We start from the raw sequence: 24811 nt of genomic DNA, 5'->3' as shown, positions 1-24811 counted from the left end.
CTATGGCCTATTTATGGCCTTACCTCCTCATGCCATTTGCACACATTGTATATAGACTTTTTTTATTTTATTTCTTCTATTGTGTTATTGACTGTACGTTTGTTTATTCCATGTGTAACTCTGTGTTGTTGTTTGTGTCACACCACTTTGCTTTATCTTGGCCAGGTCGCAGTTGTAAATGCGAACTTGTTCTCAACTGGCCTACCTGGTTAAACAATGTGAAATAAAAAATAAATAAATAAACTCTGTACTGGTAACCTGTGTATATAGCCAAGTTATCATTACCCATGGTGTATTTATTCCTTGTGTTATTATTTTTCTATTTTTGTCTCTACATTGTTGGGAAGGGCCCGGAAGTAAGAATTTCACTGTTAGTCTACACCTGTTGTTTACGAAGCATGTGACAAAGGTCCCGAGAGTAAGGATTTCACTTTTAGTCTACATCTGTTGTTTACGAAGCATGACAAATAAAAAGTGATGAAAAAAATTGTTGATGATTTGATTGGTAAAGACCTGTGACCTTATTATGAAGCTGATGCATTATTACATTAACTGATATGAAATCAGAAGATGATCCCTCCCCCCATCATGGTGCAAATGCTCAATGTATTAGGCTACTTGCAGATTGAAAGACCCCCCTCTTCTCTCTTTTTCTGTTTCTCTCTCTTTTACACATAGGCCTACACACACCGTTGCCTCATAGTTATATCCATCTACCTGATTGTTCATAATAATTACTTAGTTTAAAAGTCATAGCTATGAATATCCCTAGTACAGTAGCCTATGGGCTCTGTCTGGAGTACAATTCGAATTTTATGAACATTCTTGTTCGAGACTTTTTCTTTGTCAATCGCTAGGGGACTCTAGTGCAGGCCTGCTCTAGTGTTTGAGTTTTGAAGGGTGTGTGACTGTGATTACTCGTCGGCGCCACTGTGTGCCGCTCAGGATGTTGCAGCAGCAGCCTCTCACTGGCAACGGGCCCTCTAACGGCCGGGGCCTTGGCCTGAGCTCTCACCCCGGTATGCACCCTCTAAACTCGGTTCATCCATCTTCCCACCACCGCTCCGACGGAGACACGGGCCACGAAGGCGCAGAAAATGGACATGAAAGCCGCAGAGACATTGGTGACATATTGCAACAAATCATGACCATCACCGACCAAAGTTTGGACGAAGCACAAGCAAAGTTAGTCACAATTGTTTATAACTTAATCAGATTTAGCTACACATTTCTGCAAATTTGCTCAATGGCCAAGAGTTAGCTAAAGTTTTCAGAAGTTTTCAATTTGATCTACTTTGAAGTTTTTTAATAAGCTTGCTAGGTAGCCAACGTTGCTAGCTAGCTAACTGGCTTTGTGTCATGATACGTTGTTTATTAAATAGTTATTACTTCTTCTCCTGGCCTATTTACACGCATGTTGTTGTTGTGAAATGTATAAAAACCGAAGTTGTTTTTGTGGCTAACTCGATGAAGAGGGTGAATTCTTGCTAAGCTAAAACTGGCCAGTTAGCTAGCTATGCTCTATTGCTTTATTGTTAGCTTGCTAATGTGTTACTACTAACGCGTTAGCCGGTTAGATTTACATGTTAGTGAATAGCAAGATATTATAAACGGATTGTGGCCATAATCTTGGCATTATCCATTTCATGCTACATTTGTTCTACGAATAAAATGTTAACATATTAGCTACATATTGTAGCTGCTGCTAGCTAGCCATAGCATTACGTAGCTAACGTTAGCATAGCAGGCTGCGGTGAACTCCAGTCAAAAGGTCACGAACAACAGAGCCGATGTTTGTTGTTGTGTATGACATCTAGTTAACGTTAGCTAGCTATATAAAGCGTGTGAAAGCAGGGAGCTAGCTAACTAAACAAATATTTTGTTGGTGCTAATGGCTCGTTGCTAAATAGCTGGCTAGATATACAGCTACAGTAGCAACGTTAGTTAGCTAATAATAATAATGTTTTTTTCCAATCGTCAGAAAACACGCATTGAATTGCCATCGAATGAAACCAGCTTTGTTCAGCGTCTTATGTGAGATCAAAGAGAAAACAGGTAAGTTCATTTTCACTAATTGAAACCCTTTGTTTGATTTTAAACTTGTTGCTAATTCGTTTAAAAGTTTCTGGCCATCTGTGATGAAAACAGAAGATGATGTTGACTCCATCACAATAATAATGAGTTGCGCATAATCCATGCAGTTAGATGACAGTTAGACAATTCTCTAGCTATTTTACATTTTCAACAAAGATGTATTGTGTATGATGACTTTTCAAATATTGCCGCAAGATGACCCTTCCTTTATATGTTTCATCCACAAAGTGCTTCTCCAAGTCTGTACCTCAGAGGGATAATATTTGAATATACACTGAACAAAAATGTAAACGCAACATGTAAAGTGTCCCATGTTTCATGAGCTGAAATAAAATATCCCAGAAATTTTCCATATGCATTTTTGTGCACAAATTTGTTTACATCCCTGTTAGTGAGCATTTCTCTTTGCCAAGATAATCAATCCACCTGACAGGTGTGGCATATCAGGAAGCTGATTAAACTGCATGATCATTACACAGGTGCACCATGTGCGGAGGACAATAAAAGGCCACTCTAAAATGTGCAGTTATGTCACAGATAACTCTAGGTAGTGTGCAATTGGTATGCAGACTGCAGGAATGTCCACCCGAGCTGTTGCTAGAGAAATGAATGTTCATTTCTCTACCATAAGCCGCCTCTAACGTTGTTTTAGAGAATTTGGCGGTACATCCAACCAGCCTCACAAAGCAGACCATGTGTAACCACGCCAGCCCAGGACCTCCACATCCGGCTTCTTCACCTGTGGGATCGTCTGAGACCAGCCATCCGGACTGGTGATGAAACTGTGGGAATGCACAACAGAAGAATTTCTTGACCTGACTTCAGTTCGGCAGCGTAATTGACTTCAGTGGGCAAATGCTCACCTTCGATGGATATGGCACGCGGGAGAAGTGTGCTCTTTGCGGATGAATCCCGGTTTTCACTGTACCGGGCAGATGGCAGACAGTGTGTATGGCGTCATGTGGGCAAGTGGTTTGCTGATGTCAGCGTTGTGAACAGAGCACCCTATGGTGGCGGTGGGATTATGGTATGGGCTACGAACAACGAACACAATTGCATTTTATCTATGGAAATTTGAATGCACAGAGATACCGTGACGAGATTCTGAGGCCCATTGTTGTGCCATTCATCTGCCGCCATCATCTCATGTTTCAGCATGATGATGCAAGACCTCATGTCACAAGGATCTGCACACAGTTCCTGGTAGCTGAAAATGTCCCAGTTCTTCCATGGCCTGCACAATGTCACCCATTGTTTGGGATGCTCTGGATTGACGTGTACGACAGTGTTTTCCAGTTACTGCCAATATTCAGCAACTTCACACAGCCATTGAAGAGGAGTGGCACAACATTCCAGAGGCCACAATAAACAGCCTGATCAACTCAATGTGAAGGAGATGTGTCACGCTGCATGAGGCAAATGGTGGCTACACCAGATTCGGTCAGGCTGGTTTTCATATCCACGCCCCTACTTTTTTTGTATATCTGTATTCCCAGTCATGTGAAATCCATAGATTAGGGCCTAATGAATGTATTTCAATTGACATATTACCTTATATGAACTGTAACTCAGTAATATCTTTGAAATTGTTGCATGCTGCATTGATATTTTTGTTCAGTGTAATAGGAGACATTGTAACTCTTAATTTACCATGAATCAGATTGACAGACCTCTCTTGTTGCAGGCCTATCAATGCGAAATGCTCAGGAGGAAGAATCACAGGACCCACAGCTGGTGCGATTGGACAACATGCTGCTGGCGGAGGGTGTGGCTGGGCCGGAGAAAGGTGGCGGGGCGGCAGCGGCGGTGTCCGCAGCCACCAGCTCTGGAGGGATGTCGCCAGACAGCTCACTGGAACACTCAGACTACAAAAGCAAGTTGAGCCAGATTCGCAACATCTATCACACTGAGATGGAGAAATATGACCAGGTACTTTTCTAGTTGTTGCTTTTTTCAAGCAGGGGGGCAGTCCCAATCCTTTTGTATTGTTTTTTTGCTTTATTGAAGAGATAGTAAAGTGTTGGAAAGACGGTTAAGATAGAGGGAGGGTGAGTCAAAGAGCAGTGGGCCGGATTCAAACTCATATCGACTCTGACATACACGTGTGCTGGGGTCAGTGGCTGTACTTGATTTGAGGTGGAGGGACTTGACACTTTGCACACACTGAAAATTACACCCTTTTGCGAAGTAAACTAAAATGAGGTGATGTTTTAATTTAGGTGAGATAATTGAACGTGAACATAAATGACCGACGTCAACAGTGTCGGCCCGCTGTTGACTTCCATCCTTTGAGCTCAACTGACGGTCATATCTGTCTCCAATCCTCGCTCTCCGTGTCTCCTGTAGGCATGTAGTGAGTTCACTACCCACGTGATGAACCTGCTGAGGGAGCAGTCCCGAACGCGGCCGGTGTCACCGAGGGAGATCGAGCGCATGGTGGCCATCATCCACCGCAAGTTCAGCTCCATCCAGACACAACTCAAGCAGAGCACCTGCGAGGCCGTTATGATCCTGAGGTCCCGCTTCCTCGACGCCAGGTCAGCGTGTAACACTGTTATTGGGGTGACACAACACCTGTCAAAACCTGCCATGACAGTGAATGACAATTCATGTACAGGTAGTATTTTTAATGAAGAGTAAAACATTCCATAAATGAACAGTGGTTCATGGTCATACCAGTCATATTTACAGTGCATAATCATGTTATTACAGTGCAGGTTGTGAATGACTATTGTGTGTCAATATCAGTTGTTACTGTAGTTGTGAAATGTATACTTCTGCCTGGGTTGCATGCCCACTCTCAACACACTCACCTTTGTGTTGTCAGGCGTAAGAGACGTAACTTCAGCAAGCAGGCGACGGAAGTCCTGAACGAGTATTTCTACTCCCATCTCGCCAACCCTTACCCCAGTGAAGAGGCCAAAGAAGAACTAGCCAAACAGTGTAGCATCACTGTCTCTCAGGTAACCTTGTGTCATAAGTATAAGTATATGCGTCATATATTTACTATTAGCTCACCCATTGATACGTCCATATACAGTTGACTCCATTGACCAGCCTCTTACTGGCTCGTTAATTGAACAGGTGTGCAACTGGTTTGGCAACAAGAGAATCCGCTACAAGAAGAACATCGGGAAGTTCCAAGAGGAGGCCAACATCTATGCCATGAAGACGGCCATCGTGGCGACACAGAACGAGGACTCTCCACACACGCCCAACTCAACAGGTAAGAGCTGAGGAAAGGAAGCCAGGCCTAGTGATACACACTGTTTTGAGTGTATGGTTCAATTGGTAGTAGAAATCGATGGGTTGTTAGTGTTTTTGTGTTACGGATCAGCAAGGGGAACTGCCCCTCCATACCTTCAGACTATGCTCAAACCTTACACTCCAACCCGCTCTGTCACCTCTGGTCTCTTGACGCTCCCACTCATCCCATTCAAAGCTCGTTTCTTTTCATAAATACTTTCCTACCCTAAATAATCTACAAGATCAGAGTATTTTTTTAAATCTACCAATTGGTGCTGAAACGGAGACGAATATGCATATATTTAGATGTCTTTCTTTGATTGATCCCTAATATTCCGTACCAATTCTCTCAATATATTCTGTTGAGTCTGTCAACAAAATTCGAACTTAAAGGTACACCTTATTTAAAGGGATGGCTTAAAATAAATGTGCTGAAAACCCTATTGAATGAAAACTCCACAAGAAAATCGGTTGACCAGCAAGTGGGAGGATTTTCAGCGGTTGAATTACATTTAATCAGCGCATGCAAGGGAACCATGTCTGCAAAGCCCGTTACGCAACTGAATAAGATATGTCTGAATTACAACTACTGAGAAGTGCGTAGGAAAGGCCTGCGTAAGAAAGGCGTCATTTTCTAAGTCGGAATTGGGCCTTTTGTGCTGTTGTGCCAACTCCTTGCCCAACAATAGAAGTCGGTTTTACAGCGCAATCAGATCTGGGACCAGGCTGATGTTGTAGGCCTAGTAGCCCCTATTAAAGACGTCTCCCCTTTTGTTCCTCCACAGGATCGGGGGGCTTCTCACTCACTGGACCAGACCTTTTCCTGGGTGTTCCACCAATGAATGGAGAGCAGCCTGTCTTCATGGGAGCACAAGTATGGAACTTCACTGTCATTCACTTCATGTTACATATCATCTTTATTTTAGCTCGTATCTAATTGAGAGCACATTCTCATTCACAACAACAACCTTGTGGAGGAGTTGCATTGGAGTGGAGCGGGGTTAATGTAGGTTAATGCCACTACAAGTCACCACGTCTTTTTCTCTTTGGCAGACTAATGGGAACTGGCAAGGGCAAAACACTCCCCCCTCTGCCACTTCCCCAGGAAACGACCACTCAGGAGACTCTGACTGATGGCCTCGCCCACTTTGTGTTGATGACATAGATGGAAAGATTGACAACGGAAAAAGACTGAAAGAATGATATCACTCTTACTTGGCTGCAGTTTTTGTATGTCTTTTCTGTTTCTTATTGTCCAATGATACTGTTCATTATGTTTGTATGAGCTGAGTGTGTGTGTGTGTGATGTTTTGTATTGGGATCATGGGTTTTGTTTTCCACTACTTTATATGTTACTGTGGTATGTGGGCAGGGAGGCTTGGGAAATTGCATTACCATTGTTTTATTAGGCTATATTATTATGCTGTTACAAATATTTTAGGATTTTCGTTTAAAGCTCAGATATAGTTGCATTTAGAGGATGTGGGGGCAATAGAGAAAATCCAAAGATTTTGTGTGTTTGTTTTCTCTTTTCTACTGGGCTGTTTTGTCTGTGTGTGTCTATATCATGAATGAAGTGTGTGTGCTGGTTATGTTAACAGTTTGAATGAGTATATCAACAGTGCTGTCATTCTGTACAGTGAGTGAAAAACACCTGTATTCTCTCTACCTCTTTTACAGTAAAGACTCTGTATTCACAGTCAGTTGGTTTGTCTTGATTGGTTGATATTAGCATAAGAGAGACAGGTCACCTCCTAATATGGCAGAATAAGAAAAAATTGAACATTATTCGTTTATTGATTTAGAGATTTAGATATTTAGAGTAAATTAAGTTACTCATTTATTGACTGAGTTTATTTCCCGTCTGTCAATCTACTGTTATTTAGGGGAAATGGCCCTAAATGGCCTTTTACAGAAAATGTAAACAGCACATGATTGACATGATGGTATTTGGGGTAATTTCAGCATGATATCTCACAGCAGAGCCCTCTCCCTTACAAAGCTGTTTGGTTAGAGTCAGGCATGTGGTTATTTAGCTTCTCACTTCGGGCTTTCTGGTCTGCCTTTTTAAAACTCGCTGCCTCAATCTCTGGCGCTGCCCTGCTGGGGTTGTCGCTACTATCCACTATTGATCTGCGATCTGATTGGGTGGGAGCATCTGTAGGAGGGACTATGGTCACTCTTTCTATGGGCTCATTGGCTATTTTCTCTGATAAGGCAACATATGTCGGTTCGGGCTGCTGTGAACTGGAGCGACGCTGCAGTGCATTCTGGGTACAGGAGAAGGACCGCTGTCGAGGAGCAGGCTGGGGTAACAGGAAGTGCGGCGTCGCTGCTCTCGGGACTTCCTGGGGCCTTTCGCGATCTTCGTCCTCTGAGGTAACCTCCTGCAGAGTGCTGATTGGCCGTGGTGGACGCCCCATGATTCTTGGGGTAACCAATGCGGTCGCTGATTGGTTGAGCTGTGGCCGCCAGTTCTGAGGGGAAGGGCACTGCACTCTGCCCATTGACCAATCACTGTCAAAAGAAGAGGGAGATCATACGAGTAGGCAGTGATGAATTTGCCTTATCAAAATGAGTAAATTGCTAAGTGTTATTGTGAGTAGATGTGCTAAATGCCACAAGACTTTACCTTGGTGGAGGCGAAGACATATCCCGATGCCCTATGACACCAGAGAAGGAGGCACTTCTCCCAGGGGAATTCACCCATTGGCTATACAGCAAGGCACGCTCATCCCACAGCATATCATTGGCTTGCTCCATAGGAATACGCCCTCTCTGAACCCTGTGAGCCAATAGGAGCTCCAGGACTTGATGATGCATGCCCTCTCGGGCAACATCCAGTGCCCGGCGTCCTCTCCGATCAGACAGATCCTGATTGGCCCCGTTCAGGAGCAGGAACCGAGCGGTGTCGTAGCAACCATGGAGGGCGGAGAGGAACAGAGCAGTCTCACCCTATCAGATAATGGGAGTGGTATATATCAGAGAATGGGAGTGTCAAAGCAATAATATTAGAGTACCCTAAAGTTGAACCATTCTACGCAGATTTAACTGAACATAGTTTCTTCGAAGTTCCTCTTCCTAAATCTTCATACAAGTATGTGAAGAATCATAAAAGCAGAGGCTTCTGCTGGCCTTGGTACCTTGTTGTCCTGTAGGTCCACCGCAGCACCGTAGCGAGTGAGGGTTCTTGTCAAGGAGAGGTGGTTAACTGAGCATGCCCAGTGGAGGGCTGATCTCCCTGGGAGAGAGAGTGTATTTCAAGTGGAGGAAGGTGAGGGAAGGAAGGTGGGAGTTCAGTACAGAAAGAGAGGGAGTAAGTCAGCCAGTGAACAAACATTATACAACAGAGTCAAGCCCAAAGGGTGAAAGATGGGGAAGAGGGAGATTTTGAAAGGGAGGAAATGAGAATGAAAATGATGGTGAGGGACTAGGGAATCAGCCCGAGAGGGAGAGAGCGAGAGAGAGAGAGAGAGAGAAAGAGAAGAGCAATGAAGGTTAATATGGTACATCCACACTGCCTGGGCACTAGGGCACATTAACTTCTGTATCAGTTTGAGAGGGAGGCAGCAGGGGTGCTGTAGAGAGGAATGGAAGGGAAGAGTGGGAAGCCATGGAGGTTTTACCAGAACAGAAGAGAAGAGAAGGGACACATGGGGAGGACCAGAGAGAGATGAGGTCAGTTACACTGGTTACTCAACCCCTCAAAGTAATACAATATAGTAATATGTATGTGAGGCAGTGTGTTTGTAAGCTCGTTATTACACCCATGGAAGCTACATAACATTTATGGACATTTGTTCCATGCAATATTGATTTTTAAAATACATTTGCACAATAATCCTCCCATGACACTCTACAGGGAAGTTTCGTTTACTTGGTTTATTTTACCGTCTAACCTACATTTTGGTTAATAATGTAATTGGGAAATTGGGAGAGTAAAGTGATACCAGTGTGGTCTGTGTTGTTGACCGGCACCCCAGCTCGTAGCAGCTCCAGTACCACACGGTCAAGCCCACTCCGGACCGCACGAATCAGGACCACTGAACCATCTGGACCACACCATTGAACCGAAGCAGACTGTCAAAATAATGTTTGGTACGGTCAAAATATAATACTGTAAATAATAACCAGCATTATCTACAATTTAAATAAACATATTGACATTTATGTAGAATATTTATGGAACTCACTTGATTGGGTGTTCTGTGATGTGGCGACGGGACAGCATTTCTCTCCCATCCTCTTGGGGGAGCTAAAAGTGGAGCTGAACGTCAATTTAGTTACATGCTTAGTTACGTTGTGCAAACCGTAAATTATTCTGTGACAAATGAATGTAAAGGAATAATGAATCATTTTACAAGCCTATTAATACAGTATGTTAACCATGATCAGGTGATCTTACGTTGTATGGGTGATTGTGGGGGGCTGCGGTAGTGCTTCTGCTCTTGCGTTCGGTGGTCACAGATGGACCTGTTGATGTCCTCCATAGAACTCTGGGTAAAGTCAGTGTCACTTCCAATATCCAGGTCCTTTTTCAGGGGCCTGAAATCATACGTTTATGCTCTGAATAGCAGTACTTTGTGCAGACTTAGTGATATGACTACAGTATCACTAATATCGTGTAAAATAGAGGTAGTCCAACACAACAGTTTTATCTTACAGACAGAGTAAAACTTCAGTTAGTTTAAAATGCCCCTAATGGAAACAACTGAAAGCCATGCAACCCATTACAATGAAGCAAACTGTTATCTGATCACAGCACTGTTGATTTACAAGAATGAACATCCTCTAACTTCTCCCATAATCATTCATCTTCGCTCACCGCAGTCGAATGGCATCCTCCCCCAGTGGCTCTCTGCGTCTTTTCTTCTCAGCCTCCTTTGCTTTCTTCTTCTTTATCCCATTCCTGTCTTTCTCTCTCCCTGTCCTGCCCCTCTGCTCTCGGTGGGGTGTGTGCTGTGCCCATGCCTTGGCCACATTGGCTCCGCTGTCATTCCCAGTGACAGTGGATCTGTGCCTAACCCTCTCTCCTCCTCCCTCCCTCTCTGCTCGTCGTCGTCTCACCCTTCTGATCACCAAGACAACCATCAAGACCAACGCCAGTACCAGGCCCGTTGCCACTCCGATCACAGCCCATAGCCATGGAGGTGTTGCTCCTGTGTGGAGAAGGGGGGCAGAGATATTAGGTGGTACTCACATTTACACACACACACACACACACACACACACACACACACACACACACACACACACACACACACACACACACACACACACATACACGCACTATGTAACAGGATACATACCATCATTAGTGTCCTCTTTTTCCTCAACTGGGTCCTCCTCTCTCCCTCCTATTTCCTCCCCAACCCCTCTTACACTAATAATGGCCTTTAATTCTGGGTGAGAGGGGACCGACACATGAGTCGAGGACGTAGCAGCCCGTAGGAAGTTAGCTGCTTCGGTGGCGTATGGGAAACAGGTAGAAGGAAGACGGGAGCACGGCCTGTTATCCACTTGCAGGAATAGGAGAGAGCTGTTTTAGAGAGATGGGGAGTGAGGACATTGATGGGATGTTAACAAAAGAGACTAGGTTAAGGTAAAAAATTAGGGGAAGCAAAATCATAATCTCTTTATAGTTACCCATTTGAGTCATCCGAAGAAGCTTGAGCCAGCAGGTCTTCGAGCTGCTGGGGATGAAAGGTGAAGAGGTCCTTGCTGGGGTCAAGGGGCACCGTGCCGCGCAGTTTGAGGGGCGTCTGCAGGAGGGTGCTGAGGGCCCAGAGAAGGGAACTGTTGGAAAATGTGCCGTGTTGCAGGGGGACGTAGGTGTGCAGGAGCAGGGTACCCTTAGCCCACAGAGGGATGTGGTGCCTGTGACAGTCACTCCCGTCCCAGCCACAGGCGGCGCTTTCACAGCCCTGGTCACAGTAGGAGTTGGCATAGTGGTCTCGGCAGTAGTGGATGTGGCCTGAACTGAGAGGGGGATAGTTGGAAGGATGCAGAAAAAGCGTGAACCCCAGCTGAAACATCTGGATGTATACAAAAAGGAAAGTGAAAGACCAGGGTGGGTTTCATTCCAGGAAAATGTTCTCTCCCCTCTGCTCTTATTCACTCTCCTCACCATGAATATGAGACTACTGGGTAAGAGTAAGTCACCATATTGCTTTCACATATCCAGTCCTATCAGATCCATGAAGGAGGGTGAACAAAGGGAAGAGGGGATGGAACATCTTCCTGGAATGAAATGCAGCCCAGATCTCCCTGCTGCTACAGTGTCTTACTTGCAGCGTCCTTTGTCTCTCAGACAGTCGAACCCGTCTCTCAGACACTCAGGCTCAGTGCACTTTTTATCACATGACCCATCTCCAAACTTGGCCTTACACTGTCTGGACGGACACTGGGCCCAGGGGTCACCACCAGGAGACACTGCTGCTACATGGGGAGAAATCACACACACACACACACACACACACACACACACACACACACACACACACACACACACACACACACACACACACACACACACACACAAAGGTTGGATTCCCACTTGATACTAATATACTAACTTAAACTGAATCACTTTGGATAAAAGCATCCATTAATTACAATACTGTATTACTATATCAAGCAAGAACCTGTGGTTTGACCTACATTTTCAAGCTGTGTATTGTGTAGGCCTAGGTGTATCTATCACCACCAAGCATTCATTGTTAACAATGCTTGGTACCGTGCCAGCCAGGCAGGCTATGAAAGGTGTGTCCTTGGCATGAACCATGAAACGGGAAATAAGTGGCCTGACACAAACAGGAAGTTTCCAGGAGAGGCGAATAGCAACAGGAAATGGAGTGGGCTGAGACTGGATGAAGGTCGGAGGTTGTCACCCTGGCGATGAGGAATGTAATGGAATGGGACAATGGAGAGGCTTGGCAGGTGTGTGAGGGACAAAAAAATCATAGCACAGGAGAGTTGGGATTAGACATGGTGTACTGTATAGCAGTGAACATTCAAGGAAATGCAGTACAATCTTTGACTCTTATGCAAGCAAAGCACTTTTTGGTCAGTCATATCTTTAAATCAGTGACACATTCACGCAGCATCTTATAAAGTGATGATGAAAGGATGTGAGAGCAGTATATGTCAAGTACGTCACAGTATTTTCTCCTAATGATATATCCTCAGAAATCTATAAAACATAGAAGTGAGAACATCAATGTAAAAAAAAAGTATGTTTTGTTGCTGGGAAGTATCAAAATAAAGAAAGTCGCATACTCCATGTATAAACTCCCATCAACTTAATGGGTATTTATCAACGTTTCGGCATCACTGTGCATTCCTCAGGGTTGCTAGGAAGTACCATGTAGGACTTCCTCTCTTTAGACGATTACCTAGTAGAGACTCTACCTCACTCTCACAGGTATCAAACATCATATCAACAAGATAATAGCTGGAAGATGGACTCACCTCGACACCACCTGCTCAAACCCAACAGAACAGCCGTCCACAGCACCAGCATCATTGAGCCAGGCAGGTCCCAGAGAGGATGGAGACGGCAGTAGCCTACTCTCTCTCACTATCCTCCCAGCTGTACCAGTGCGGTTACTAGGTCCAATGCCTTGGTCCGGCTATAGCAGGTCCGGCAGGACTGTACTCCGCTACAGTGTTGTGGGGTATCTCTCTGGGTCTCTTCTGGAGAACTTACTGTCTCACTGCGCTCCTGACTGCGTTCGCAATGGGACCATGTGCACAGTTTATATCTAAAGTGGTACACCCCAACTTCCAGTGCTGCTACCACCTACCTCCCTTTCTCTAATTATTTTTCAGAAGCAATGCGGAAATATGTGGACAACTTCCTGCTACTGTGTGGAAAACAATAGGAGCGGGGTGTGTGTGTGTGTGTGTGTGTGTGTGTGTGTGTGTGTGTGTGTGTGTGTGTGTGTGTGTGTGTGTGTGTGTGTGTGTGTGTGTGTGTGTGGTCTTTGTGTGAGTCTGCAGTCTGCTTTTCTACTGATTATAATGCCTCAGGATGTAATCTTTCAAATGAACCAGGCCCTATATTCATGAGGCAATCTAAGTCCCCCCGTTCATGCAATCATATTAATTACGTTAAAAAAGGCAACACATTATGAATACAGGCCCTGGAGTAGGCCTGCATATATCACTTTTTTAACTTCCCATGCAGGAGCATGCTCTCTGCATTTAAAAAAAAATCATCTTATCTACTGCAAACGACAAATAAAACTATTTCAAAATCACAAAGAAGAGATAATAACCTCCAGGAATGTGGTGGGTCTTAAAATAGACAGATATAGCTGCAGGCCCATATGTCATCTGTCTCAAATGAAAGGATGGATCCAGGAACAGGAAACTATGAGGTTCTGCCATTCATCCTTAACCTCAGGACTCATCAATTGTGCCAAGAAACAGCCTCACAGCAGGTGGTACAACAAAGATTGTGTGACTTTTCAAGTTTGGGGGGGGGGTCTATTTCAGGCTAAGACATACTACTTACTCATTATCTGGGCAAAAACCTAAAATCGTTTTTTTTTTATATGATGAGTTTATATATATAAACATTAGGCTGTTGTGCATTGTCGAGGGAAATATGCAATAGATGATCATGGAAATAATGTTTCAATGATGGTAGTGATAATGATTACGATTATCATTGTGTAGGTCATCAAGCTTTCCACACGATGTCGCTATTCTATATTAGATTCCTTTCAAGTTCAAAGGTGAATCAGCCAGTAAGTAGTTTACTGTACAACATTTTCATATATACCAAGCCCTTACACAGCAATCACCTACTCGTTTCACATGAAGTATAGCATAGTATAATTAATCTAAAATCGGCCTTTGCCAATGTCAAGAGGGGGCGGGTCGTTCAAAAGGGACTTTCCAGTTTTATTTACTTTCGGTTTCTATTATGAAGCACAATCATCAACTCGAACGTGGGGTCAAGTCCAGTCGCAGGCTGCTGCTGCATAACTAGAATAATAATAATATTGCCCTTTATATGATATGAGTGTGTAACATAGAACATAAGCTAGATCTATTCTTAATAGATATAGGCTATCGTTTCCTTGACATTCAGAAGAAATTGCAACCTCAATCGTAAGAGCCCACATGCAAACGTGAGTAGTCTATATTTTTAAAAAGCTATTTAAACGTGTTATATTGTGTTATATATTACAGCATGTATTGTAATGTGTTGTTACAATTCGTCATATCCATCAAGAAGCCTAAACAACTTTGAAATTCACCTAATTGAAAGTGAAAGTAAAAATGAAGCATAAGATAAGAGTTGAATACACACTCTAGCACCCAATGCTGTCCCTTATTAGTCGGTCAGCTGTTTTTCATTAAATGGTCAAACTCCCTCCAATATTTTCAGATAATCTATGTCCCAGGGGGTTAATTGGGATTTCGTGCGAACTAATTCCCAAATTGCCACTTTTTCCATAATACGCTATAACAGATCTATGTGCACATTTCATGTTCCATATGCTATCCCACTTAGTCCTCCTCAATTTAACCCCTGGATATGATGTTCCTCAACCTCATTATCCGTCTCTCCCAACCTCCTGTTCTAGAGCCTGTTCGGAATGCCGAAAATGAACTTCTCTCCGCTGCTCTTCCTGTGCATGGATGTGTGTGTGGTGCAGACAGTCCGCTTGGCCCAACTCTCCCCTCTTCTCCTCCACCATCCCATCATCACCTTGTGGGGTGGAAGCCTGCTCCGTGCCGGCCTCCACCTCTTTCTCACCTTCACATTCCCTGGAAGTCCCCCATGGATGAGCAGCTTCGAGGGGCTCCAGAGCATGGGGGTCCTCTGCTTCCATTGCCCACTCTACATCAGCCTTCTCTGGGCATGTGGCCAGTCCATCTTGGGGCAGCTATGGGGATGGCATTCCTGGCAGGGGGTGGGTGACAAGTCTATATTGCTATAATTATGTTAATATATATACCCTTTTTGTTTTAAAAATTGACAAACCACACAGACTAAAATCACTTGTTTTTCAGCTACTTCAGGGCTACTGCGTAACAGTCGTAGCATGTTTGTACTGGACACGCTACGTCCCTTCTCTTCTTACCAAGCCCACCAAGGAACCACAGAAGAAGACTGGCGCCTCTCTAGAGAAGCTGATGGGATACATGAAGCCTTATATCATACGCTTTGGAGCCGTGCTGAGTCTTGTCGTCATCTCTTCCCTTGGTGAGATGGCTATTCCCCACTACACCGGCCGAATGACAGACTGGATTATGAATGAAGACGAGCCTGAAGCCTTTACTCACGCCATCATGGTCATGTCTCTGATTACAGTCATGAGGTATAGTACAGCATATATCAATAATTGGTGATACGATACTCTCGAGTCCTTCCAATTGATGCTCAGTGTCTGATACTGCTGTTTCATTTGAAGGTTTCAAGTGTCATAATCACTTCCACAGGGCATTTATTGTAATGATACTGTAGTAACGTGTTTATTTGCCCTCCTTCTCCCATCTCTATCATTCAGTGCTGTGTGTGAGTTTGTGTGTGATCTCATCTACAACATCACCATGAGTCGTATCCACACCTCCATCCAGGGCCTAGTCTTCCAGTCGGTGCTGAAGCAGGAGATTGCTTTCTTTGACAAAGCACAGACAGGTGAGTCACATCTCATTGCAATCTACAGGTAACTGCCTAAATAAATGAAACACCAACATAAAGTGTCTTAATAGGGCGTTGGGCCACAACTAGCCACCAGGATAGCTTCAATGTACCCTGGCATAGATTCTACAAGTGTCTGGAACTTTATTGGAGAGATTGGCACCATTCGTCCACGAGAAATTCCATAATTTCTAATAGGGATGCACCGATATGACATTTTTGCCCGATACCAATATCCAATATTTTCCTTACCAAAAAAAAAAAAACATACCGATAGCCGATATTTAACATTTTAGCAGCCTTTTAAGCATTCTAGTACAGTTAAATAGTTGAAACCAAGTGTCATATGTTCATTTGTTCAGTTAGGAACAGATTGTTTAATAACTTGTAAATTAGAAAAATGACACATCCATGAATGTATTTTATCGCACAACAGATATTCATGGCACAAATATTTTAGCTGCCCCGCATTATAAAGATGGTTGCTGGTGGCTCTTCTTACTATCCAATCTTGGATAAACTTAAATGCTTTGAAAGAAATATTGGTTTAAACTAAAATGCAGTTCATAATTTTAGATTTAACTGCTTGAAGAAATGACTGTCTCTAGGCTGTCATAAACTGCTATAAATGGCACAACTTAAACTTCAAATGTGCTCAACTGACTTGACTAGTAAAATGAGAACAAATGTATACCACATCATCTCATCTTTCATTTAGGAAATAAAAACAAAAAACAAAACTGCTTTGTTTTAAATTTAAATAAAATCTTGACCGATACCAGCCATGAATGAACAACAGAAAGCCATTGGCCTTAGTAAATATTTATCCAGTGACTCTAGATGGCAGGGTTACAATATGACTGTCCATTTACAATTTTAACATTTGGGGGAGGTTTTTCTTCACAAAGAGAACCTGCTCGGCTTTGTCACAAGAGAGTCGTTTCTTTTATCGTCTACAATGTGTGAAGCTGCACTGAAAAGGCGCTTACTGTCCACACTAGTACAGGGAGCACCAAGGTACTTGCGCGCAGCTTTAGCTAGGATGGGGAAACGGGGCTTGTTACTTCTCCAGTGTCCAAGTGCATCTTCATTCCTGGGAATAGTAGGTTCTGTCATGCAAATGTTGGCCGATGTAGTAACAGAAAATGAAAATACAATGCGTCCGTCTCTCTCTCTCTCTCTCTCTCTCTCTCACACACACACACACTCACGCACACACACACACACACAACAAAAAGTTATTTTGTTGGCATTTACGCATGTCCTCATTACCAGTAAAATATAATCAAAACCTATTTCTTTCACGTACTTGCTGTGCTGTTTTGTTGTTCATTTGTTCAGTCCTTTCATTCTCAACCAGGATTTCATCATACATGTCAAGCAGGGAAGTTTCAGCCCTGTCTGTCCGTGGCCTCTTCTGTCGTGGGTCCTCTTCTTCGGTGCGCACTGTCACTGTGTCCGTTTCCATCTTGTCCATCTGTGTCAGTAACATTTCATGTAAACCCTGTTTCTTGTCTGCATCGAAGTAGTGGTCCTTGTACCTAGCATCGAGTATGTTGGCGACACAGTAAAGAGGCTCAGAGAGAATGCCACCAAATCGCTTGTTCACAGCGTCTAGTAGAGTATTTTTGAAAGTTTTAACCCCACTGTCTGTGTCGGAATTTCTGTTGAGCAGGCGTTTCAATGCCATGACAGAGGGTATTACGTCTGCTGCAGATGCAGTTGAAGAACTTATTTCTCGAGTCAGTTGTTCGAATAGAGCTAGGACTGGGTTCATGTTTTCAATGAGAGTTCACTGGTTCATACTGATTGTTGCAGGTAACTCATAGACAGCTGCATACATGCCAAGGACTCGTTTTTGTTCCAGCAGGCTCTCCATCATGTAAAAAGTACTGTTCCATCTGGTGGAAACGTCTTGCTTAAGCCTTTTCGTATTCACTCCAAGCTTCTCCTGAATTACTTGCAGGTATGCTAGCTGTGAGTGTTTAAAATGACCCACTATCTTCCTACCTGTTGCCACTGTGTCAGAAATGCTGCGTTGGGCCAAAACACCTTCGTTCACAGCCAGTTGCAGCGTGTGTGCCATGCATGGCAAACTGACGACTCCGCATTCTTCCAAAGCCTTTGTCATGTTATGTGCATTATCACGTAGCACAGCGTGTACTTTGTTCTTGGGGATTTTCCAAATTTCAAACATTTTCTCAAATGCCATTGAAATGGCAGCAGCGGGATGAGAACCAGCACATTCTTGAGCATATGGCTTTCCTCAATACTAAATCCTCGTCGACCCACTGTGCTGTCAGACTCAGCATGCTCATGGGGCTGACGTCGCTGGTACAAATGCCAGTTGTGAAGCTAATAGCAGCGACGCCCATAGCAAGTTGCTCGTGGATGTGCGATTCAACAATACTGTGTAATTCCGGTAGGGCAACATCTGAAAAATAGCATCTACTTGGTAGTGTGTACCGGGGCTCGAGGTGCTCGACCAGTCGGTGAAAGCCAACATCATCCACAACAGAGAACGGTTGATTATCAAGGGCAATGAATTCCATTATCTTAGCATTAGTGGATTTCGCCTTTGAGTTGTCTCGCTGAAATTTTCTTACTCTTTCAAATGACTGCTCAACTTTATCTTTTTTTTCTGCTTTTGTTCCAAGTAGTCGCTGAACGTCTGGGGGCGATGCACTTTCAAATTAGTTATTAGGTTTGTGGTATTAAAAGATTTCACTTTCTCCCCTCCTCGGGAAATAATAGCAGCACAAACGTTGCATATAGTCTTTTTGTTATCTACCTTTGAAACTTCAAAATAGATTCACACCGCAGACATTGTGGCCTAGGTTAGGAATGCTGTGTTGAAAATGTAGCGCTGTATTTTTCGTGGCATCATTATGTCACCTACCTACGTTATGTAGGTATGCACTTCAGCTTTGACATCGGCGTTAAACTAGACATCGGCCGATGTCGATGTTGGCATTTTTGGCTAAAATCGGCCAATTCCAATATTCTCACCGATATATCGTGCATCCCTAATTTCTTGTTTTGTTGATGGTGGTGGAAAACGCTGTCTTATGTGTGCCCAATTGGGTTGAGATCTGGTGACTGAGACACACACATACCCTTTAAACCTTCTATGCTCTTTGAGACCCCTCTTTCAAAGTCACTGAGATCTCTTCTTCTAGCCATGGTAGCCAAAATAATGGGCAGCTGGACATATTTATACATGACCCTAAGCATGATGGGATGTTCATTGCTTAATTAACTCAGGAAACACACCTGTGTGGAAGCACCTGCTTTCAATATACTATGTATCCCTCATTTACTCAAGTGAATTCTTTATTTTTATCAGGTTTGAAGGTAAGACCCAGATGCAGACTGTGTCGGAGGAACAATGTTTATTACAGCAACAGGGCAGGCAAACGACAGGTCAAGGCAGGCTGGGGTCGATAACCAGAGTAGTGGGGGAAAGGTACAGGACGGCAGGCAGGCTCACGCAGATGTTGGTAGTCCAGAGGTGGGGCAAAGGTACAGGACGGTAGTCAGGGTCAGGGACAGGCAGAGTGGTCAGGCAGGCAGAGACCAGAAAGTCAAGGGTCAAAACCAGGAGGGCGCGAAAAAGAAAGACTGGGGAAAAGCAGGAGCTGAGACAAAATACCCCAGGTATTTTGAAGTGAAAAGGAGAGTATCTTAATAAACACAAGTGATCATGTCAAGAGTATTGTGCAGGTCTTTCTTTCTTCAAAGTGAAGAGGATACCTTTATGCTATATATTTATGCTTTACGCTATATATATGATATATATTTGCACACTGTCCCCTCCAAGGGGCTAACTTAACCTATGACCTTTGTTCCAGGTGACCTTGTGTCACGCATCACCACGGACACCAACGACATGAGTGAGTCTCTGAGTGAGAAGTTGAGTCTGCTGATGTGGTACTTCATGCGGGTCACTTTCCTCTTCCTCTTCATGCTCAATCTCTCCTGGAAGCTGTCACTCTTCACCGCTATGGGGCTTCCTATCATCTGGGTCATACCAAAGATATCCGGCAAGTGGCACCAGGTACAGGAAATCAGACCTTTTCTAACGTATTGTAGTGGATGTAGCCTGGTCCCAGATCTGTTTGCGTCTTCTTGACAAAATGTATGGGGTGACAATGACAATAAGAGTTGGCTAGACAGCATAAACAGATCTGGGACAAGGCTATAGTGGGGGTAGTTTTGTGAACTACTGAACCCTCCCATAATGAGTAACATTGTCTGAGAGTTGCAGTTTTGTGTTTGCATACATCTTGACTCTACAAGTTAAGTCACCAAAAATAGCACTACAGAGCAGACAGAACGTTACCTGACCAATCAGAAGGTAACTGTGAATATTGTTTTTGTCCCAGGAGCTCGGTGCGAAGGTTCAAAAGTCACTAGCCCAGGCCAATGACGTTGCCACGGAGACCTTCTCCTCTATGAAGACAGTACGCAGCTTTGCCAACGAGGAGGGTGAGACGGAGCGCTACAGGAAGAGGCTGGAGAAAACCTACTCTCTGAATAAAGAGGAAGCAGCAGCCTACGCAGCCTCAACCTGGACCAATAGTGTGAGTCTCAGCTTCAATTGTAAACGGTCACAGGGTGAGAGCAATTTATCCAAATTCAGTTCCAAAGAGCTTGGATTGCACATTGACTCATGAGGGTACATGAATTTGTCTGTAATAAGGGCCCTGAGTTTTTCCTGGCCTTGTGAACTGACAAGGGAAAGCTCTGGGCAGTTGTTATAGACTATAACTACTGTAGGTCCCAGAGTTGTTCCTGGTTACATGATCTGGAAAACTCTGGGCCCTAGTCATAATCAATAGTAACCCCATCTGTCTCCCTCTCAGATGTCAAGCCTGTTCCTGAAGGTCAGTATCCTGTACTATGGCGGTAGTCTGGTGACAGGGGGGACCGTCAGCAGTGGGGACCTGGTGGCCTTTGTGCTCTACGAGCTCCAATTCTCCTCTGCTGTGGAGGTAAGGCCGAGATTAACAATCTCCATCCAATCTACCCGCAGCCATTTTATGTTTAATGCCTACTGCCAAATCCAAACAGACCTAAATGTACACGCCCTAACAAGGCACTGCCAAGTTGTTCTACAGTAAAATAGGGTTCAAAATGATTTATTAGTATCACAACATTTTAATCACAACTAGAGTTTTGAGTAGCAACATTTTGACAGTCACTTACTAGTGTTGCTTTTACACGTCCTGTCTGACAGGCCGTGATGTCGTATTACCCAAGTGTGATGAGGGCAATCGGTGGCTCTGAGAAGATATTTGAGTATGTGGACCGGCAGCCCCAGGTTCCTCCAGAAGGCACCCTCGCCCCACAGAATCTTGAGGGACATGTTCAGTTCAAGAATGTCACATTTACCTACCCTACCAGGGAAGATACACCTGTGCTCAAGGTATCTACAGTATATTTACAGTATACTGTATACACATATACTGGATATGAATTAAAATGACATATACATTAAAGTACAATTTCTATTTATCTCTCAGGGCCTGTCTCTGGAGCTGAGGCCTGGGCAGATCACTGCCTTGGTGGGGGCTTCTGGAGCAGGGAAAAGCACCTGTGTGAGTCTGCTGGAGAGGTTCTACCTGCCCCAGGAAGGCGAGATCCTATTGGATGGAGAGCCACTGCACAGCTACAAGAACCAGTACCTACACGACAAGGTCATTATGAACAGCAATGGAAGCAATGTTACTCTTCTCCTAAGCTATATTAGTGCATAACATAATTAGCTACCAGCCTTTAAAGAAAAATACATGATCACAATGTTTGCCAAGAAGTTATTAACCAACAAAAATGCATTATCTAAATGAATAATTTCTCTCAGATCAGTGTGGTGAGTCAGGAGCCGGTGTTGTTTGCTCGTTCTGTCAAAGATAACATAAAATATGGCAGAGATGATGCCACTGATGAAGAGATATACCGGGCTGCTGAGCTGGCCAATGCCCACAAGTTCATCTCTGACCTGCCCAATGGCTATGATACAGGTATGTCCCAAAAGCTTCATTCATATTGACTTCATCCTGATAGGACTGGTAATATTGTTTCTTTGTTTAGTCCTTACTGATAGAAAGTTACACTTTTCTCTGCATAGCTTTGACTTTGAACTGTTAGTGCTTTTCCTTCCTTAAACTAGTGATGACATGATTGTGGTGGATGTGTGTTATCCAGCTCTACTGTTCATACTTAATTGTTGTTCTTTATTCCACAGACGCCGGGGAAAAGGGAGGCCAGGTTTCAGGAGGGCAGAAGCAACGCATTGCCATCGCCAGAGCTCTGATCAGAAAGCCTCGGATTCTAGTGCTGGACGATGCCACCAGTAACTTGGACACAGAGAGCGAGCATTTGGTAAGATAACTCTGAATCTTGTTATCTTTCACTGACAGGTCTATTTTTTGGGGGATTAAGCAGTTTCTGTTGATCATTTACTCATAATATAACACAATGGTGGCTGTTTCCTTCCCTAACATGAATACTTGATTTACAATGTATTGTAATCTCAGCTAATCTCTGACAGTTCAGTGGCTTTAATTCAAACATACTCGTCATGTTTCTCTCCATGTCCTTAGGTCCACCAAGCTCTGCTCAAGGACTCAAACCCCTGCTCAGTGCTGCTGATTGCTCATAAGCTGAGCACTGTGGAGAAGGCCAATCACATTGTCGTTCTTGAGGAGGGAAAGGTGCTAGAGGAGGGGAGCCATGTTGAGCTGCTGGAGAAAGGTGGAACCTATGCTGACCTGGTGAACAAGCAGAACACTGGCTTCCAGCGCAAAGAAGGGGAGGAGCTGAAAAACGAAAACAAAGGCTCCAATCCCATGACACTCCTCAATTTACACTGAAATCCCACTTCTGCCACCATCTCACATTTTCAACATTATTATCTACTAGTTCTACTGCATCACATATGCTTTGCAAATACTCTGAGATCATAGCATCAAACTTCAGTTCAATTATTTCCCCTAAGTGATTTTGAGGTACTCAAAGAAAAAACGAATTACAAGAACAGTCATGTAATATAAAATGTTTCATGCAAAGAGCACATTTCTATGTTCAACTTTCTATTTGCACTATACTGCAACTTAAGTATTCTTAATGCCCCAAATGCCTTTTGTATTTATTTTTACATTTATTTTTGTTGAATTGTTCTCCCACATTTGTGTTATAACTATGTAAATAGGGATCCCAAAGAATGTTGTTTTCTGTGTACATTGTCTTCAAGGCAGTACAATACATTAGCCGTTTTCTGTTCTGTGTTAATGACAATAAACATTCTGCTCTCTAAAATAAGTTCTTCATTTAGTATCTGAATGTGGGGGAATGGTTACATAATACCCGCAAGTTTGCAGTTGATCTGTATTACTGTGGGAAACCCCACATCTCATGCTTTCACTTTTACATTTCTTTGCTACAGGCCTAGATAATGATGCCAAAGTCGAATCGCATACAATGACCTCCAGCAATACTGTTACTGTTTAGAGGGTATTTCCAATGAAGGCAATATGATGCTTAACACAGAGGCAGTTTCATAACAGTTGCAATAGCATAGTTTTAGGTCCACAAACGTACACTGCTGGAGCAGCCAGATGCTGCAGCAGTAGCAGCACAGACAAGGGGAACCCCAAACATGTCACAGGGGCTGAACATCTGAAGCATCCGTTTAAAACGTATGTCCCCACCAAATAAATCCAGTCGCTGGTAGTGGGAGAGGATGGAACTAGGTGAAAATGCGCTGCCATTCTGCAAATGTTCTCATCGATGAAACATCTGATCTCAACCCTTTTAGCTGTTCCCAAAACTGAAACGTTACGAACACAGTGCACTGCGTGTTATAGACTTGACGCTTAGCGAAAGATAAAAATAATTGCATTGTTTAGGAATGCACGGTCGAATTGAGTCTGTCTCGGCACATGCGCACTTCACAGAGGCGTACCCTAACGAAAATATGCAAATACATGATACAACGTGCCAATAGGATCTCGCTAGCTCGTGCTTGGCTTTGCCCCCTTGTTCTGCGCACTATTTCATTTGCTTACACTGTAAATGACTTAACTATCTTGGGTTAGTTATAAATATCTTTGGTACCGGGTCCATCACAGCTAAACTGTCGTAACACCATAGCAACAGTATTTGTTTATTTGTTTCCCCATTAGCTTTTGCTGAGGCAGAAACTATTCCATGGGGTCAAAAAAAACACAAAACATGAGAAGTAACAAAACACTAATACACTGATAGACAGTAGCACACATTTTAACACAAAGATATATAAACAATACAATTATAATAATTCAAACAATACAAGTAAAACAAATAATTTGTGTGTGCATGTGTTTGTCAACGCCGATCCACGACTTTGTTTATTCTTTTTTTAAAAGGTAATTTTGCTGTTAGCTTGAGTAATTGGAAAATGGAAGGGAGTTCCATGCAGTCCTGGCTCTGTGTAATACTGTGCATAGTTGTGAATTCGTTTTGGATTTGGGGACTGTGAAGAGACCCCTGGTGGCATGTCTTGTGGGTATGTATGGGTGTCTGAGCTGAATGTTATTTGATTATGCAGACAATCTGGATTTGGCGTATTGCTCTGTTTTGAGCCAGCTGTGTCTTTGCTAGGTCTTTCTTTGCTGCACTTGACCATATTACCAGGCACTAATCAAGATGGGACAAGACCTGAGTCTGAACAACGAGTACAGTGATTTTTGAGTAAAAAACGCAGAACATCTAACATCTTTTCATAACAGACATACATGTGTAAAACCAGTTGCAAATAATTTTTAAAAT

General features: G+C 43.5%; 3 protein-coding genes across 5 annotated transcripts; 2 read left to right on the top strand and 1 right to left on the bottom strand.

Moving 5' to 3' along the window:
- Positions 1-925: 925 nt before the first annotated feature.
- pbx2 (pre-B-cell leukemia transcription factor 2) lies at positions 926-7039 on the top strand. Of its 2 annotated transcripts, none has more exons than XM_045717671.1 (8): positions 926-1189; positions 1982-2055; positions 3779-4023; positions 4441-4631; positions 4922-5057; positions 5179-5320; positions 6126-6214; positions 6394-7039. In XM_045717671.1, the coding sequence occupies exons 2-8, from the start codon at positions 2007-2009 to the stop codon at positions 6472-6474; spliced, it is 933 nt and encodes a 310-aa protein (XP_045573627.1). In that variant the 5' UTR covers positions 926-1189; positions 1982-2006; the 3' UTR covers positions 6475-7039.
- Positions 7040-7146: 107 nt separating this feature from the next.
- On the bottom strand, positions 7147-13144 carry notchl (notch receptor, like). 2 transcript variants are annotated; one of them, XM_014200736.2, is made up of 11 exons: positions 12811-13144; positions 11628-11778; positions 10987-11319; positions 10650-10879; positions 10166-10499; positions 9746-9885; positions 9534-9607; positions 9291-9420; positions 8484-8581; positions 7973-8295; positions 7147-7857 (listed from the first exon to the last, which is right to left on the bottom strand). In XM_014200736.2, exons 1-11 carry the CDS (start codon positions 12863-12865, stop codon positions 7335-7337), a joined length of 2391 nt encoding a protein of 796 aa, XP_014056211.1. In that variant the 5' UTR covers positions 12866-13144; the 3' UTR covers positions 7147-7334. The 2 variants fall into 2 exon arrangements, with proteins under 2 accessions (XP_014056211.1, XP_014056212.1); XM_014200737.2 differs by having other exon boundaries at positions 9534-9595.
- A 1127-nt stretch (positions 13145-14271) lies between these two features.
- Positions 14272-23316, top strand: tap1 (transporter 1, ATP-binding cassette, sub-family B (MDR/TAP)). The gene is given in 12 exon segments (NM_001123673.1): positions 14272-14480; positions 14940-15269; positions 15370-15677; positions 15867-15997; positions 19852-20057; positions 20386-20583; positions 20866-20994; positions 21240-21428; positions 21526-21699; positions 21864-22023; positions 22248-22384; positions 22606-23316. Coding segments are annotated over 11 exon segments (2220 nt in total). The 5' UTR covers positions 14272-14480; positions 14940-14951; the 3' UTR covers positions 22876-23316.
- The last annotated feature ends 1495 nt before the right edge of the window (positions 23317-24811 follow it).

The sequence above is a fragment of the Salmo salar genome, chromosome ssa05, assembly GCF_905237065.1.
Source record: "Salmo salar chromosome ssa05, Ssal_v3.1, whole genome shotgun sequence".
NCBI lineage: Eukaryota > Metazoa > Chordata > Actinopteri > Salmoniformes > Salmonidae > Salmo > Salmo salar.
The sequence above is the reverse complement of the archived record's forward strand: the minus strand, read 5'-3'. Positions and strand labels throughout refer to the sequence as shown.

Coding starts and splice junctions, on each gene's coding strand:
- pbx2 (XM_045717671.1), top strand. CDS start 2,007: ATGAAACCAGCTTTGTTCAGCGTCTTATGTGAGATCAAAGAGAAAACA. Junction 4,632..4,921: donor TCCCGCTTCCTCGACGCCAG/GTCAGCGTGTAA, acceptor TTGTGTTGTCAG/GCGTAAGAGACGTAACTTCA. Junction 5,321..6,125: donor ACACACGCCCAACTCAACAG/GTAAGAGCTGAG, acceptor GTTCCTCCACAG/GATCGGGGGGCTTCTCACTC.
- notchl (XM_014200736.2), bottom strand. CDS start 12,865: ATGATGCTGGTGCTGTGGACGGCTGTTCTGTTGGGTTTGAGCAGGTGG. Junction 10,500..10,649: donor AAAAGAGGACACTAATGATG/GTATGTATCCTG, acceptor TTCTCCACACAG/GAGCAACACCTCCATGGCTA. Junction 9,608..9,745: donor CCCACAATCACCCATACAAC/GTAAGATCACCT, acceptor ATTGACGTTCAG/CTCCACTTTTAGCTCCCCCA.